This window comes from Oncorhynchus mykiss, chromosome 18 (genome assembly GCF_057628025.1).
Source record: "Oncorhynchus mykiss isolate SJ-2025 chromosome 18, ASM5762802v1, whole genome shotgun sequence".
In the NCBI taxonomy this organism is placed as follows: Eukaryota; Metazoa; Chordata; class Actinopteri; order Salmoniformes; family Salmonidae; genus Oncorhynchus; species Oncorhynchus mykiss.
The window spans coordinates 27,125,338-27,141,431 of record NC_143039.1 but is presented as its reverse complement, the minus strand read 5'-3'; the positions used below and the strand labels follow the sequence as shown (position 1 = coordinate 27,141,431).

The window sequence follows — 16,094 nt, the reverse complement described above, 5'->3', positions numbered from 1 at the left end:
TGTATCCCTTGCGTCAATATTTAAATGTTGTATCTTTAACTCTGCATTATTGGAAAAGGACCCGTAAATAATAATGTAATGGTAGTCTACACCTGCGGTTTACGAAGCATGTGACCAATTCAATTTGATCTGAGTGTAATGTGTGTATTTATTTGAGATTAACCAAGGTTAACCATTAGCCGTGTCTTTGGCGGGTTCTTAATGTCGCGTGGCCGAGTATTTGGCTGAATTGCGCGTCCCCGAATCCGCGTCCGAGAGAATATGTCACGTGATTCCACGAACGCCAATCAGTGTCTGCGGAACGAGAGACCAAAGCGCGTTCCCGTGTTTGCGGAGGAGAAGAGCATATAGCTTAAAGAGGTGCAAACGAAAACACAGTCAAAATTACATTTTAACCCGCAAATCCTTTAAAGAAAACCCACCAAAATGTCGGAGGAGAAACCAAAGGTAAGGCTAGTCGGCTATCAACATGTGATGGCTATTTAAGGTGATTGAAACAGTCTAATGCTGAATAGCGCCTGAAATATGCAATCAAAAATGGCCCGGTTTGCACGTTTGTCTGAATCGGCGCACTGTTTGTTTCGTAGTTAAATGAATGGAGTGCTGCCTCCGGATACGATATTTCTAAGTTGATCAGATATACAAGCTATTGGAGATGTTGTGCGAAGTATTTCAACCAGAAAATAGAATTGTTGAAACAAATACCACTTACATTTCGAAGTTGAATACACGGATAGCGTTAGCGGGTTTTTCTTTGTGGAAAAAAGACCACGCTAGCAGCTGGCTAGCTAAATGCCGCAATAGTAGCGGCACAAAATGTGACACAATTTGGAAGCCATATTCGAGTGATTTGGATGCATTCGTCGGCATCCACTTATTGAAATGGATAAATAACATAATTAGTTAGTTAACGCACTGTTTGTATCTTCTAGGCCAGTAAACACGCATGGCGTTGGCCAGGCGCCGGTAAGACCAGAATTAGCTAGCTTGTTCATATCTCGTCTGCACGAAATAGTCCCTAACCACTGATTGATACAGGATTCATATATTTTCTCTTGATTTGAGGTACTAGGAAAAGCGGAACGTGGGTTTTGCTACGGATAACGCCTGGGTCTAGTAGCTGGCTGCTTCAGTCACAGCCTTCGGGTTTCGCACATTTCCCAGACCCAGTACCACCCGCAGGCAACTCTAATTTTACAGACAAGAACACTACCTTGCTACACCGTCCAGAGACGTGAGGAGTCTTAACAGTGGTTGTACAAGTCAATTGTTTGGCTCTCCAAGACAGGTGTATTGAAGACTGAATAACTACAATGTTAATCCTTTCATTGCTGTTTGGTTGTGTTTCAGGAGGGCGTGAAGACTGAGAACGACCACATTAACTTAAAGGTAGCCGGTCAGGACGGCTCTGTGGTTCAGTTCAAAATCAAGAGACACACTCCGCTCAGCAAACTGATGAAGGCCTACTGCGAACGTCAGGTCAGCACAGTCGCCAATCAGACACCTTGCCCTCCTACCTGCCGCCTCAATGGCGAAGACTGGAGCAGGGGGCACACTGAACATTGCTCAGAAATATTATCAAGAGCTGACCTGATTCCCAATACTAGAGGAATATCTGTCCCATGTATTTTTTTGTGTCCTCTTTCTCCTGCAGGGGCTCTCGATAAGGCAGATCAGGTTCAGGTTTGACGGACAGCCAATCAACGAGACAGACACACCTTCACAGGTACACTGCACAGACAACTGGCAGCTCTCTATATTCTTTAGAAACACCCTCTACTCACTTCTCTTGGCCCGTTCTTAATCACTCTAAAGCACAGCATCTCTAGCACCATTATCATTCTCTCAACTAAAGCACACCTGCTCTCAATGAACTTGATTGCTTTCTCACTGTACTTCCCACTACATATCCCCCTCATGGAATCACTCTTTACTAGATCCCTCTCTCCTTCCATCTCACATGTTAATTCTCTCTTTAGCTGGAGATGGAGGATGAAGACACCATAGATGTTTTCCAACAGCAGACAGGTGGTCTCTGCTAAGCCCCTCCTGTTACAGTGATTGACATACCCAAACCACGCCCACTGCTCCTCTCCTCCAGTCACTTCAGCTTCTGTGTTCCTTTGTTGTTTTAAAAAAAAATGTTTGTCTCAGTTTTGTCCTGGGGTGTAGGATTGGGATGAATTTGCCCCCTAGACACTGATTTAAGGTCAGTTATTAGTTTACCCCATATTGGATGAGGTTAGGTTTAGGACACGATGAGCTGATCCTAGATCTGTGGTAAGGGGCAACTTCTATTTTGAGGCTTCCCCATCGTCTGTTTCCTTGATCTTATTTTAAAAGATGTCTGGTGCGTTTTTGGATGGGGTGGGGGGAGGGCTCCCTTCAAATGTCTGTCTTAGTCAACATTGAACTCTTGAACTGTCTTGGACAGCTTCTGGGTCTTTCCAATGTTAAGAATCATGAGTTTTGATCTAGAAACAACCCCCTACACCTAAGCCACGTGTAGTGTTTTGTATTTATCCAACACCTTAAATCTACACGAAGTGCCTAGGTGTTAGGGGGTGGCTTCTGGACCCTTCCAATGGTTTGACATGGGGGACGCCCTGGTTTTTCCAAGGGTGCATCTCAAGTCTTATGTTCCCTCTCCTTAATTTGGCACCGATCTGAACATTCAGGCTAAGGTGGATGCTGACCATGGAATATGCTTTCACATGTCCAGTTCTTTAGTGTCAGTTTTACGAGGAGAACCCTTGTCTCAAGGAAGCTACTTATACTGTTGAGATGCACCCCTAGTTTTTTAGGGCAGTCAAACGGGAATATTCCCTGATACCATATGGGGCCATTTCTTTCTTTTTTCAGTGGTCAGTTCATACAGCAGCCCTGTCAGTGACTCTGCTTTCGGTGTTTGGGTGGGGGTGTAAGGCAGGAGGGAGAAGTCATCCTTGAACACTGATACAGGGTCAGATCATTTGCATCCCCGGACTGGTTAATGTTTTGGGGGTTCTGGTTTTCTGATCCTAGGTCTGTGGTTAGGGGCTACGTCTACTTGGAGCATAAGGGGAGGGGCAGTTAAGTTCTTTACCCACATGTTTTGTCATATGGTATTTGTTTGGTTTCTCTACTGATTTGTACATTGTTTGGCGTCTTTTACTACTGTAAACAATAAATATAGTTTGGTACTCAGACTCCTTGTCACGGCTCCTCCTTTAAAAGTGTGATATAAAATGGGCTCATTCAGTGGACTGCCAGTTACACATGAGAATCATGAATTGTATGTTCAATGTATTGTTTATAGTCGTATCTACTACCAATTGTGTATGTTGGACCCTATCCAGCACTATTTGAAAGTACTGTAGCTGAAATGTATTCTCAGCTGCATAAAAAGACCAGCAGGGGGTGCTACTGTCTATTGGTACAGTTGTCTGTCTTCCCTTTCTATCAGCAGGTCCCAATTCAGCAGAAGTAAAGTGAGGACATTATCCCGAGTGCCTGTATTTGTGTGCTTGTATGTTTCTGTTCAAGCGTTTAACCGCTGTGATTAGATTCTAATTTGGGCCAAAGCCGTCCTTTCCTCCGGAAACCGATAAGTGGTTGAGGACTGTGTCAGTTTGTTATTAGGTGAATGGAGAAGTCTACCTCTTGTCCTTGAAGTCTTCCCATGGAGGAAGCACAAGTTCATCCTTGGGGTCTTCTCTGCCGAAATCCACTACCCTCCTTTGAATAAGCTGCTGTTTTCTTGGAGCACCTGCATGCTTACATTTAAATACTAAATACATTCAAATTAATTTTGACCACTTTGGACTCTTATTTTGGGATTCCTCTGTAAATGACATCCTAGCGTAGAAGGAGTATAATTGAATACAACTGCATTTGTTTTTTCTCGATAATCTTTGACCGTTTTCAAAAGGAGAGGACGGAGGAGAATCTCCCTCTGTTTTCATTACATCTCTGCCTGCGGTCAGCCATCTGTCAGGATGTTAAATCGCTCTGTGTGATTGGCTGATGCAGTCAGATTAAGCACAGTCGATTGATAGCCTGATGGGATAGAGAGATACAAGAAGGAAGAAAGTTATCATCATGATCCTGTCAGATCCTGTAGCCTTGAAAAGAAATGGCTAGGAGAAACACTAGACTAGTCTATAGAACATCTTCCTCCTGCCCACTGATCTGCAAAAGTGCACAAACCTGCTCTTGAAGAAAAGGAAAAACAGAGCAGTTAAAGTGTATAACAAAGAGTGAACACCCCTCCTTTCTCTCCTTGATCTGTATCGGAATAGCTATTTGAAGCCTGGGCATGGCTAAAATACACATGTACACAGACACACATTGGTCCAACCTCCCAGCTCTGCACCTGAGAGTTGTACCTAATTCCCTTCTACAATTTTTATTACATTTTCTCAGAATGCAATATTAGAAAATCCTTTATGAGGACAGCTGTCTTACATAAACAAACTCACGTACATAGTCATCCACTCCTCAGCTACTACAATAATAAAGGTCCTAATAACAGGGATCTTGGTTAATATGGTAATAGCTTAGCCGGTATCAAGCACTCTTGGTGGAGCAGAGGTCACCGGTGGTACGCATGTTTTCAAAATTATTTTTTCCCTTTTTAAAAATGACTACTTGGACTATATGGTGTTTACCTAATATAAGGTTATTTTGTAGTACAGCTCTTTATCTCTGTATCTATGGCCCATACAACTCCACCTTAGGTATACATCTTGCTCTTGCTCACACACACACACACACACTCTCAGAAGAGTATGTGAGTGATACAGTCGGCTTCTGTTCTACTCTGTGAAATGATTGACAGACTGGTTAGTGATTTGCATGGGCCTGGTATATAAGAGAAGGGGCCGGACCAGACAGAACTAACTCATTTAGGAGCCTGCCTGTCTGCCTCGGCTGAAGTCAGATGTTGTAGAGTAGTTTAGATCCAAGCTTTACTTTGTCATCTGGACTCTGTTTGTTGGAAGATGATGCTTTCTACGGACACTCTCTAGACACACCTCACACACAAACGTACACGCTACCCCACACATACTTACACACGCGTGTTGTAGATGAGCGTCAATTGGCGTTCGGATCAGTCACAGTGTTTGTGATTGGCTGGAGCAAGCTGGGATGTCATCGCCGATGCTGCTGTTGCCTCTGCTGCTGTTTCTCGGGTTAAGGGTCATCAACGCAGCTGCAGAGACACGGAGACCATGCAGGGGTACGTTCGATTCCGTTAAATGCGCTATGATAATATCGGCGTGTGTGTGGGTGTTGTAACCTATCCGGGGACACATTTGATTGTGACACATAACATTGTACTTCCTGTCCGATAGCGGCTCTCTCAGATTATACTGTAGAGTGGCATTAAACACACCACTTTTTCTTTCTCTTGTTTGCATGCAGTAGGGATGCTACTTCAAATAGTAACTCATTACATTTTCCTTGACACCCAAAAGTACTTGTTACATTTTGAATGCTGAGCAGGACAGGAAAATGGTGGTGTATGCTTTGCTTAATATAAGAAAATTGATACTTAAGTATATTTTAGCAATTACATTTAGAACTAAATACTTTTGGACATTGACTCAAGTATTATTTTACTGGGTGACTTACTTTTACTCGAGTAACTTTCTATGAATGTATCTATACTTTTACTCAAGTATGACAATTGAGTACATTTCCCACCACTGTGTGTGTGTTTGTGTGTGTGTCAGAGAGATATCAGCCGTGTGCGTGAGTGTTTGATGTGTTTAACTTGATTTGCCAAAACTTTGATGCAAATCACTCATGCACAGATAACCCTGTGAATGTGCAGATCATGCCAAAAACCTACCAGACATTTCCCAGCCATCCCGTAAACTCTGACTAACCTTACCTGATATCATGAATACACAAGAAACTCCAACACCTCATCTTGCTGCTCTCACCATCAGTTTCCCACTATTTAGGAAATGCTAACTCTCTCTCCCCCTTTCTCTCTCTCTCTCTCTCTCGCTCTCCCCCTCCCCTCTCTCACTCCCCCCCCTCTCTCGCCCTCTCTCCCCCCTCTCTCTCCCCCTCTCCCTCTTTTTTACTTGCTTTCTCTCCCCCTCTCTCTCCCTTTCTTACTCTTTCTCTCCCCTCTCTCCCTTTCTTACTCTTTCTCTCCCCCTCTCTCCCTTTCTTACTCTTTCTCTCCCCCTCTCTTTCCCTTTCTTACTCTTTCTCTCCCCCTCTCTCTCACTTTCTTACTCTTTCTCTCCCCCTCTCTCTCCCTTTCTTACTCTTTCTCTCCCCCTCTCTCTCACTTTCTTACTCTTTCTCTCCCCCTCTCTCTCCCTTTCTTACTCTTTTTCTCCCCCTCTCTCTCACTTTCTTACTCTTTCTCTCCCCCTCTCTCACTTTCTTACTCTTTCTCTCCCCCTCTCTCTCACTTTCTTACTCTTTCTCTCCCCCTCTCTCACACTTTCTTACTCTTTCTCTCCCCCTCTCTCACACTTTCTTACTCTTTCTCTCCCCCTCTCTCACACTTTCTTACTCTTTCTCTCCCCCTCTCTCTCACTTTCTTACTCTTTCTCTCCCCCACTCTCTCACTTTCTTACTCTTTCTCTCCCCCTCTCTCTCACTTTCTTACTCTTTCTCTCTCCCCGTAGACATGCTCCCCCTGGACCTTCTGTCCCGTGTTCTCTCCAGGGCAGGGGAGGGGGTGAGGGGGGTAACAGGAGGGGGGGTGCATCTGATCCAGTCTGGGGGTGTGAGGGGTGTTCGTCTGTCCCGTCCTCACCCTTCCCTGGACTTCCCGTCCTCCCAGCACCTCGTCAACTGTCACCTCTTCCCCAGAGAGTTCTCCATCGTCACCACCTTGAAGGTCAGCCTCGTCGCCCCTAAGGTAAGGGCCAGGGGTTAGAAACAGCATTAGAGCAGGAAGTGACATCATCGATGACGTGGGGAAGGTTCAGTGTATTTTTTTTATTGCCTCTTCCCACTGTGTGATGATCTGTCTCATCTTGTCTTTCAGAAAAACGAGTACATATTTTCTGTGGTGGAGGAAAAGGAAGAAGAGGACGCAAGGATTGGAAAGAGGAAGGGGGAGACACAGGGAGGAACTGATGGAGATTGGTACAGAGAGAAGGATGGAGAACGAGGAGGGAGGGATGACGAGAGTGATGAAGAGCGGGATGGAGAGACAGATGGAGGGGGAGAAAGACTAATGGACGGAGAGAAGAGGAAGGGAAGTAGAGATGGAGAGAACAGCAACAGTCAGGGACGGCTTCTGATTGGCCTGCGGTTCTCCAGAGACAGACTCTACTTCCTGTTCAGAGGTCGCAGCGGGGGGGTCATGGCGCACTGGGTTTTCCGAGGCATCGAATTGGCTGATGATCGCTGGCACACGTTGGTTTTAGCATTTAGCGGACACTACGCTACTCTCACTGTGGACTGCAACACACACCTGGAACTGTGAGTTGCTTTCTCTGGCTCTCCTTCTTTCGCTCTCTCTTTCTATGTATCCTTTTTCTCTGTCTGTTTGTCCGTCTGTCTGTATTACATTTCTGTAATGATGATGTCATCATATGTGTTCAGCAGGGTTCACTCCAAGTCGTTGCCCTCTGACCTTAGTGTTCAGGGTTCCAGATTCCACATCGGCAGCCGAGGGAGATGGAATGGCCTGTTCTCAGTAAGAACCAACACACACGACAACCCTCTCTCTTTAGAACCTTTGTACACTAGATTTACACTAGTAGTAATGGCTACATGATGGCTTGATAAGAGTGACACAATGGGTTATGCCAACACTCTCCATATAACTTGCTTCTCTCTACTTCTCTCCTTTCCTCTCCGCTCCTCCCTCCCCCTGTCCCTCCCTCCCTCCGTCCCAGGGTCTGATCAGACAGCTGGTCCTGGTGCCAGGCTCTGATGCCACCCCTCGTGTCTGCCCATCCTCCAACCCCGGGCTGGCAGAGCTGTCTGTGCCTGCGGTACTGCTAGACCTACCACAAAAAGAGACTAGGAGTGACCTCACGCTGCCTTCATATGGTATACTGTTTCTCTCCTATTTTCACTGTCCCCTGATCTCTCTCACAAATGTGACTCTTTTCTCTGACTCTTTTTTTCTCTCTCCCCTGTCCTGCCTCACCCTGTACGTCTATCCCCTACTGCCCCCTTCCCCCTCTACCCCCCCTACACTCTACCCCCCTCCTTCCCCCTCTACCCCCTCCCACACTCTACTCCCCCCTTCCCCCTCTACCCCCACTACACTCTACCCCCCTCCTTCCCCCTCTACCCCTTCCCATCCTCTACCTCCCTCCCCCTCCACCCCCCTCCTTTCCCTTCTACCCCCCCAGAGTCAGAGGTGCGGGTGTCTGTGGGGCTGGAGAAGTCCTGTTCCAGTTCAGTAAGAGGACAGCTGTGGTTCAACCCCATCAGGAGAGCTCTCTACCTCTGTGACGGTGCACTCTGGGTCCCCATGCTGCAAGGTGGGTACTCCACTCTCTCTCTCTCTCTCTCTCTCTCTCTCTGACCTCTCTCTCTCTCTCTCTGACCTCTCTCTGACCTCTCTCTCTCTCTCTGACCTCTCTCTCTCTGACCTCTCTCTCTCTCTCTCTGACCTCTCTCTCTCTCTGACCTCTCTCTCTGACCTCTCCATCTCTCTCTCTGACCTCTCTCTCTACTCACTCTGACCTCTCTTTCTCTCTCTCTCTCTGACCTCTCCATCTCTCTCTCTGACCTCTCCATCTCTCTCTCTCTCTGACCTCTCCATCTCTCTCTCTGATCTCTCTCTCTCTCTGACCTCTCCATCTCTCCATCTCTCTCTCTGACCTCTCTCTCTCTCTCTCTGACCTCTCCATCTCTCTCTCTGACCTCTCTCTCTCTCTCTCTCTCTGACCTCTCCATCTCTCTCTCTGACCTCTCCATCTCTCTCTCTGACCTCTCCGTCTCTCTCTCTGACCTCTCCATCTCTTCTACAGAGTCCCAGAGACTAGACTATGTCTTGGAGCAGCAGGTCCTCTCCACCAGTTCAGAGACGTATGATATTGAGGTAAAACATATACATACACATACATCCCTTCAAATTAGTGGATTCAGCTATTTCAGCCACATCCATGGCTGACAGGTGTATAAAATTGAGCACACAGCCATGCAATCTCCATCAACAAACATTGAAGAGCTCAGTGACTTTCAACATAGCACCATCATAGGATGCCACCTTTCCAATAAGTCAGTTCTTAAAAACTCTGCCCTGCTAGAGCAGCCCCGGTCAACTGTAAGTGCTGTTATTGTGAAGTGGAAACGTCTAGGAGCAAAACCGGCTCAGCCGCAAGCTCACAAAACCACAAGCACACAAAACGGGACCGCCGAGTGCTGAAGCACGAGGTGCGTAAAAAATCATGTTTGTTCAAACTGCCTCTGGAAGCAACGTCAGCACAAGAACTGTTTGTCTGGAGCTTCATGAAATGGGGTCCATGGCAGAGCAGCCGCACACAAGCCTAAGATCACCATGCGCAATGCCAACCGTCGGCTGGAGTGGTGTAAAGGTCGACGCCTTTGGACTCTGGAGCAGTGGAAATGCGTTCTCTGGAGTGATGAATCACACTTCACCATCTGACAGTCCAACAGATGAATCTGGGTTTGGTGGATGCCAGGAGAACGCTACCTGCTCCAATGCAAAGTGCCAACTGTAAAGTTTGGTGGAGGAGGAATAATGTACCGGGGCTGATTTTCATGGTTCGAGCTAGGCCCCTTAGTTCCAGTGAAGGGAAATCTTAACGCTACAGCATACAATGACATTCTAGATGATTCTGTGCTTCCAACTTTGTGGCAAAAGTTTGGGGAAGGCCCTTTCCTGTTTCAGCATGACAATGCCCCCCGTGCACAAAGCAAGGTCTATACAGAAATGGTTTGTCAAGATCTGTGTGGAAGAACTTGAATGGCCTACACAGAGCCCTGACCTCAACCACATTCAACACCTTTGGGATGAATTGGAACGCCGACTGCGAGCCAGGCCTAATCGCCAAACATCAGTGCCCGACCTCACTAATGCTCTTGTGGCTGATTGGAAGCAAGCAATGTTCCAACATCTAGTAGAAAGCCTTCCCAGAAGAGTGGAGGCTGTTATAGCAGCAAAGGGGGGACCAACTCCGTATTAATGCCCATGATTTCTGAATGAGATGTTTGACAAGCAGGTGTCCACATACTTTTGGTCATATATTTTAAATATATTTTCTTAATATGAATATAAACTCAGCAAAAAAAGAAACGTCCTCTCACTGTCAACTGAGTTTATTTTCCTATAACTTAACATGTGAAATATTTGTATGAACATAACAAGATGAGACATAAACTGAACTAACATAAGTATGAAATGGAATAATGTGTCCCTGAACAAAGGGGGGGTCAAAATCGAAAGTAACAGTCAGTATCTGGTGTGGACACCAGCTGCATTAAGTACTGCAATGCATCTCCTCCTCATGGACTGCACCAGATTTGCCAGTTCTTGCTGTGAGATGTTACCCCACACCCCACTCTTCCACCAAGGCACCTGCAAGTTCCCGGACATTTCTGTGAGGAATGGCCCTAGCCCTCACCCTCCGATCCAACAGGTCTGAGACGTGCTCAATGGGATTGAGATCAGGGCTCTTCGCTGGCCATGGCAGAACACTGACATTCCTGTCTTGCAGGAAATCACACACAGAACGAGCAGTATGGCTGGTGGCATTGTCATGCTGGAGGGTCATGTCAGGATGAGCCTGCAGGAAGGGTACCACATGAGGGAGGAGGATGTCTTCCCTGTAACACACAGCGTTGAGATTGCCTGCAATGACAACAAGCTCCGTCTGATGATGCTGTGACACACCGCCCCAAACCATGACCGACCCTCCACCTCCAAATCTATCCCGCTCCGAGGTACAGGCCTCGGTGTAATGCTCATTCCTTCGACGATAAACGCAAATCCGACCATCACACCTGGTGAGACAAGACTGCGACTCGTCAGTGAAGAGCACTTTTTGCCAGTCCTGTCTGGTCCAGCGACGGTGGGTTTTTTCCCATAGGCGATGTTGTTGCCGGTGATGTCTGGTGAAGTCCTGCCTTACAACAGGCCTACAAGCCCTCAGTCCAGCCTCTCTCAGCCTATTGTGGACATTCTGAGCACTGATGGAGGGATTGTGCATTCCTGCTGTAACTTGGGCAGTTGTTGTTGCCATCCTGTACCTGTCCCGCAGGTGTGATGTTCGGATGTACCGATCCTGTGCAGGTGTTGTTACATGTGGTCTGCCACTGCGAGGACGATCAGCTGTCTGTCCTGTCTCCCTGTAGCGCTGTCTTAGGCGTCTCACAGTACGGACATTGCAATTTATTGCCCTGGCCACATCTGCAGTCCTCATGCCTCCTTGCAGCATACCTAAGGCACGTTCACACAGATGAGCAGGGACCCTGGGCATCTTTCTTTTAGTGTTTTTCAGAGTGTCCTAAGTTTTCATAACTGTGACCTTAATTGCCTACCGTCTGTAAGCTGTTAGTGTCTTAAAGACCGTTCCACAGGTGCATGTTCATAATTTTTTTGGTTTGGTTTGGTTCCTGGTTCATTGAACAAGCATGGGAAACAGTGTTTAAACCCTTTACAATGAATATCTGTGAAGTTATTTGGATTTTTACGAATTATCTTTAAAAGACAGGGTCCTGAAAAAGGGACGTTTCTTTTTTGCTGAGCTTATTATATTTGTTTAAATTAACACGTAGTTGTCGATTCAACGGGTTTTCAACGTGTCTCTCTCTCTATCGCTCTGTCTGTCCATCTGTCTGCGATGTCTAGGTGTTCAGTGTACAAGGGCTGGGTTTGATGGCAGCAATGGCCCACCGCTCCCCCTCCCTGGGCTCTGCAGTCTACCTCTGGAGAGATGGAGGCTTTCACCTTTACCAGAAGATCAGCACACATGGAGCTCTCTCCTGGAGACACTTTACGATGGGGAAGAAGGTACAGGGAGACATCTTAGAGATGTTTAAATACACTTTGAAATCCAATTGTATTTGTTCATTTGTTGATTTAACTTGTTGTAGATATTCCTGGTGGTGTCTAACTCCAGGGAGAGCACAGGGAAGGAGGAGACAGTGGAGAAAGATGAACTGTCAGTGATCTACAGGTGGAATAAAAAGACACAGAGGTTTGTTCATTACCAGGCGCTCCAGACACACTGTGCACGGGACTGGGAGGCCTTCCGCATCCAAGGACACACCTACCTCGCCGTGGCCAACCACAGACAAGGTAGGAACTGGCTACGGCCAACCACAGACAAGGTAGGAACTGGTTACGGCCAACCACAGACAAGGTAGGAACTGGCTACGGCCAACCACAGACAAGGTAGGAACTGGTTACAGCCAACCACAGACAAGGTAGGAACTGGTTACAGCCAACCACAGACAAGGTAGGAATTGGTTACGGCCAACCACAGACAAGGTAGGAATTGGTTACAGCCAACCACAGACAAGGTAGGAACTGGCTACGGCCAACCACAGACAAGGTAGGAACTGGTTACGGCCAACCACAGACAAGGTAGGAACTGGCTACGGCCAACCACAGACAAGGTAGGAACTGGCTACGGCCAACCACAGACAAGGTAGGAACTGGTTACGGCCAACCACAGACAAGGTAGGAACTGGCTACGGCCAACCACAGACAAGGTAGGAACTGGCTACGGCCAACCACAGACAAGGTAGGAACTGGTTACGGCCAACCACAGACAAGGTAGGAACTGGCTGCGGCCAAATCTTTGTAAAGAGTATGTTCAACTCAGTTACGGTACATGAGCTGCACAGCAGGTTGATGGCACCTTAATTGGGGAGGACGGGTTCATAATAATGGCTGCAATGGAATAATGGAATGGTACAGAACTCATCAAACACATGTTTACCACATTTCATTTCCTCCATTCCAGACATTATTGTGAGCCGTCCTCCCCCTAGCAGCCTCCTGTGATGAGTTGAAATACTAGTAACTCAGTTGCAATTATCTCATCCTCTACCTACCCCCTCCCTTCCTCTAGGTAATACCAACCACACCATAGACAGTGTGGTCTACAAGTGGGACCGTGGTACGCAGCTGTTTGTACCACACCAGGCCCTGCGGACCTCTGGGGCTTACGACTGGGAGGCCTTCACGGTCGGACCCTACCACTTCCTGGCTGTGGCGAATGCGTTTGACGGACAGACCACTCACGTTGACTCGGTCATCTATGTCTGGGTGGATGGAAGTTTCCGCTTGTTTCAGACTATTAAGGTGAGAGAGATGAAGGTGAAGTAGAAGGAAGAGACAGAGGGGGGGTTGGCAAGGGGGAAGAGAGCGAGGGGGGTAGATTGGCAGAAATCCTAAAACAGCACAACCACCCACACCACGGAACTAAGAGAGGACAAAAATAGACCATGTATAGCGGGGCCGAATTTGCATGTTAGATCCAGCTTTGACAGATAACTGATAGTGAATCTGACATTTGAATGGAAACACATGTGAGGTGAAGTTGACTGACAGGCAGATTGAAACCACAAAAAGACTCAGCTTTGATTGGGAGGGAATTCCAGTGTTGGCATTATTCTATGGTCTCTCTTTCTTTAATTTCTTCCTCTGTCTGTCTGTCTGTCTGTCTGTCTGTCTGTCTGTCTGTCTGTCTGTCTGTCTGTCTGTCTGTCTGTCTCTCTGTCTCTCTCTCTCTCTCTCTCTCTCTGTCTCTCTGTCTCTCTGCCTCTCTGTCTCTGTCTCTCTCTCTCAGACGTTCTGTGCCACAGACTGGGAGATGTTCCAGATCGGCAGCAGGGTCTTCCTGGTGGTTGCTAACGGACACCAACTCCATGGCAATGGCCCCGGTCGCTATGCCATCAACTCGACCATCTACGAGCTGGACATGAGCTCTCAGCTGTTCCTGCGTTTTCAGGACATAGTCACATACAGGTACACATGCACCTTCATACAAGTGCACATTTCCCCCCACCTCTCCTCTCTCTTCCTTCCCTCTCTCATTTCTCGATCTGTCTCCCCCTTCAGTGCTGTTGACTGGGAGTTCTTCACAGTAGGAGAGGAGAGTTACCTGGTTGTTGCAAACTCCTTTGATGGAGAGTCTCACTCTCTGAACAGCATTATCTACAGGTATTCACATGAATACACGAGAATTGGTCATGGTGCTATAATTGAATGGGTGATATGTGAATTTACAAATATTATGGTGATATGTTATAAACTCATCATTATCACGATTTGTGTTTTGAACTTGAACGTGACATGGATGAGCGCAGGTGGCAGGGATACGAGGGGTTTGTTCCCATTCACCGGCTCCCCACCATCGGATGCAGCGACTGGGAATTCTTTACTTCCGGAGAGGATTCCTATCTGATCTACTCCAGCGCCACAGCACCTCTCTCCAAAGTCTTCCGTCTGAAAACACACTGACACGTGACACAATGTCATATCAGGGACAACATGGAGAAACATACAAAATGAAATCTCAACTGATGTAATAATGAATGTTACATTATGTTGTTGTACTGGGCCACATTTGCAGAGAAAGAGAGAGTATTAGTAGATACACATGTTTGTGTGTAAGTACTGTATATAACTTTAACCGTAGTCATATTTGTTGCCTATAATTTTGTGAAAATTATTTATTGAGGTAATAGAAATGTGTAAAAAATACATTATGTTTCATTTGTGTCTTACTGCAAATTCTACCGCTTATGTAAGAATATTGTTTCAGAATGATTTTATGAAATCTATATTTAAGCGGGTCCCATACTAGGGGAGTAGTGAATGGAAACTGTAGAGTTCCACGGCTTTTGCCCAATCTGCATTTTCTGTAAAAGCTGTTCACCACTTCAACCAACGTCCAGAAACCTAAAAGAGATACTTCAGGATTTTGGCAATTTTTGTATTTATTTAACCTAGCCCTTTATCGACTTCTTCAGAGTCAGATAAACTCATGGATACCATTTTTATGTCTCTGCATGCAGTTGAAAGAAGTTGCTAACTCGCGTTAGCGCAATTACTGGTAGTCTATGGTAACTGCTAGCATGCTAGTAGATACCATAGACTTCCAGTCATTGCAGTAATGCTAGTTAGCAATGGCTCGCAAAACTACTTCTAACTACTGGATACAGAGTGAAAGAGAGTAATCCGGCTCCAGGTATTTTACTGGTTTGTGACTCACCGACACCGTCCCCGGTTAGAGGGGAATAAAGCTGCCTAAGAGTTAACACACAGGAGCTTTAAACACACTGAGGAAGATGAACATGGGGATGAAAAGTGGGAGAGGTAGTGGAATGGTAATAGTTCTGTTGAAGGAAATGAAAGGCAATGAATATACTGTACATACGATAACACGAGAGCATAATAACAGAAATAAAGGTGTGTATAAATGGCATATAATCCCTGAACATGTTTATAGGTTACAAGCTGTACATAATGCAACAACAACAACAACAACAACTAACTATTAAGAACAATATATACATGTCACACAACTCACTTTGGGCACACACACACCATCCCACAAGTCCAGAGATATGAGTGAGTCCAGTTGTTGATCGGCAGAGATAGATGTTGCTCTCTGCCGCTGCTTGAGGGAGACTGCAAGTATTGTGTAACCTACAGTGTCAAGAGGATGGGTAGATGTCCTGCCCCCTAGTAACTACCCTAGCAACATATCAAGGCACAGGTCACACAGGTCAGAGAGAGTTTTAGAGGCAGGTTTATGGTTCCCCCTAGACTCTCATGGTAGTGGATGGGGAGGGCAGTTTGCTCAGGGTTGTGAGGTGCTAACAGTCACTGACATGGAATTCTTAACACAGAGACAAAAATGCTATCCATGAGTTCATCTGACCCTGGGGAAGTAGGTAAAGGGCGTCACTGCTAAAATCCCAAAGTATCCCTTTAAAATGTGTGGCTAGTGTCAGTGCCTTTACACAAAAACTGAACAGGTGGTTAAAAGACCAGCAGGTTTGTAGCCACATATGAACCTTCTTTAAGAATACCAGCAGAAAATACATCACATTTCAGTTCAGATTTATCTGTTGTGTGTGTGTTTGAGACATCCACCGGATGACAGACAAGCCATGTTATAAAAACTACAAGAGGC

The 16,094-nt window shown here is 46.4% G+C and overlaps 2 protein-coding genes across 3 annotated transcripts; both read left to right on the top strand.

Annotated features, from left to right (window-relative positions):
- Window positions 1-255: 255 nt before the first annotated feature.
- Window positions 256-3,188, top strand: LOC110495764 (small ubiquitin-related modifier 3). Its single transcript, XM_021571180.3, has 4 exons — window positions 256-447; window positions 1,351-1,479; window positions 1,655-1,726; window positions 1,980-3,188. The coding sequence occupies exons 1-4, from the start codon at window positions 427-429 to the stop codon at window positions 2,040-2,042; spliced, it is 285 nt and encodes a 94-aa protein (XP_021426855.1). The 5' UTR covers window positions 256-426; the 3' UTR covers window positions 2,043-3,188.
- A 1,629-nt stretch (window positions 3,189-4,817) lies between these two features.
- LOC110497085 (thrombospondin-type laminin G domain and EAR repeat-containing protein-like) lies at window positions 4,818-15,380 on the top strand. Of its 2 annotated transcripts, none has more exons than XM_090208030.1 (13): window positions 4,818-5,221; window positions 6,636-6,871; window positions 7,001-7,440; window positions 7,564-7,657; window positions 7,860-8,016; window positions 8,325-8,456; window positions 8,949-9,019; window positions 11,792-11,953; window positions 12,037-12,241; window positions 13,020-13,252; window positions 13,740-13,918; window positions 14,012-14,113; window positions 14,260-15,380. In XM_090208030.1, the coding sequence occupies exons 1-13, from the start codon at window positions 5,131-5,133 to the stop codon at window positions 14,411-14,413; spliced, it is 2,256 nt and encodes a 751-aa protein (XP_090064156.1). In that variant the 5' UTR covers window positions 4,818-5,130; the 3' UTR covers window positions 14,414-15,380. The 2 variants fall into 2 exon arrangements, with proteins under 2 accessions (XP_090064156.1, XP_036808101.2); XM_036952206.2 differs by having other exon boundaries at window positions 4,874-5,221; window positions 7,567-7,657.
- The last annotated feature ends 714 nt before the right edge of the window (window positions 15,381-16,094 follow it).

What these genes read in the sequence shown, in the direction of transcription:
- LOC110495764 (XM_021571180.3), top strand. Translation starts at nt 427, where the DNA reads ATGTCGGAGGAGAAACCAAAG. An exon ending in TGTCGGAGGAGAAACCAAAG is followed by an intron (nt 448 to 1,350) that starts GTAAGGCTAGTC and finishes GTTGTGTTTCAG; the next exon opens with GAGGGCGTGAAGACTGAGAA. An exon ending in AGACAGACACACCTTCACAG is followed by an intron (nt 1,727 to 1,979) that starts GTACACTGCACA and finishes TTCTCTCTTTAG; the next exon opens with CTGGAGATGGAGGATGAAGA.
- LOC110497085 (XM_090208030.1), top strand. Translation starts at nt 5,131, where the DNA reads ATGTCATCGCCGATGCTGCTGTTGCCTCTGCTGCTGTTTCTCGGGTTA. An exon ending in GCTTGTTTCAGACTATTAAG is followed by an intron (nt 13,253 to 13,739) that starts GTGAGAGAGATG and finishes TCTCTCTCTCAG; the next exon opens with ACGTTCTGTGCCACAGACTG. An exon ending in CTGAACAGCATTATCTACAG is followed by an intron (nt 14,114 to 14,259) that starts GTATTCACATGA and finishes GGATGAGCGCAG; the next exon opens with GTGGCAGGGATACGAGGGGT.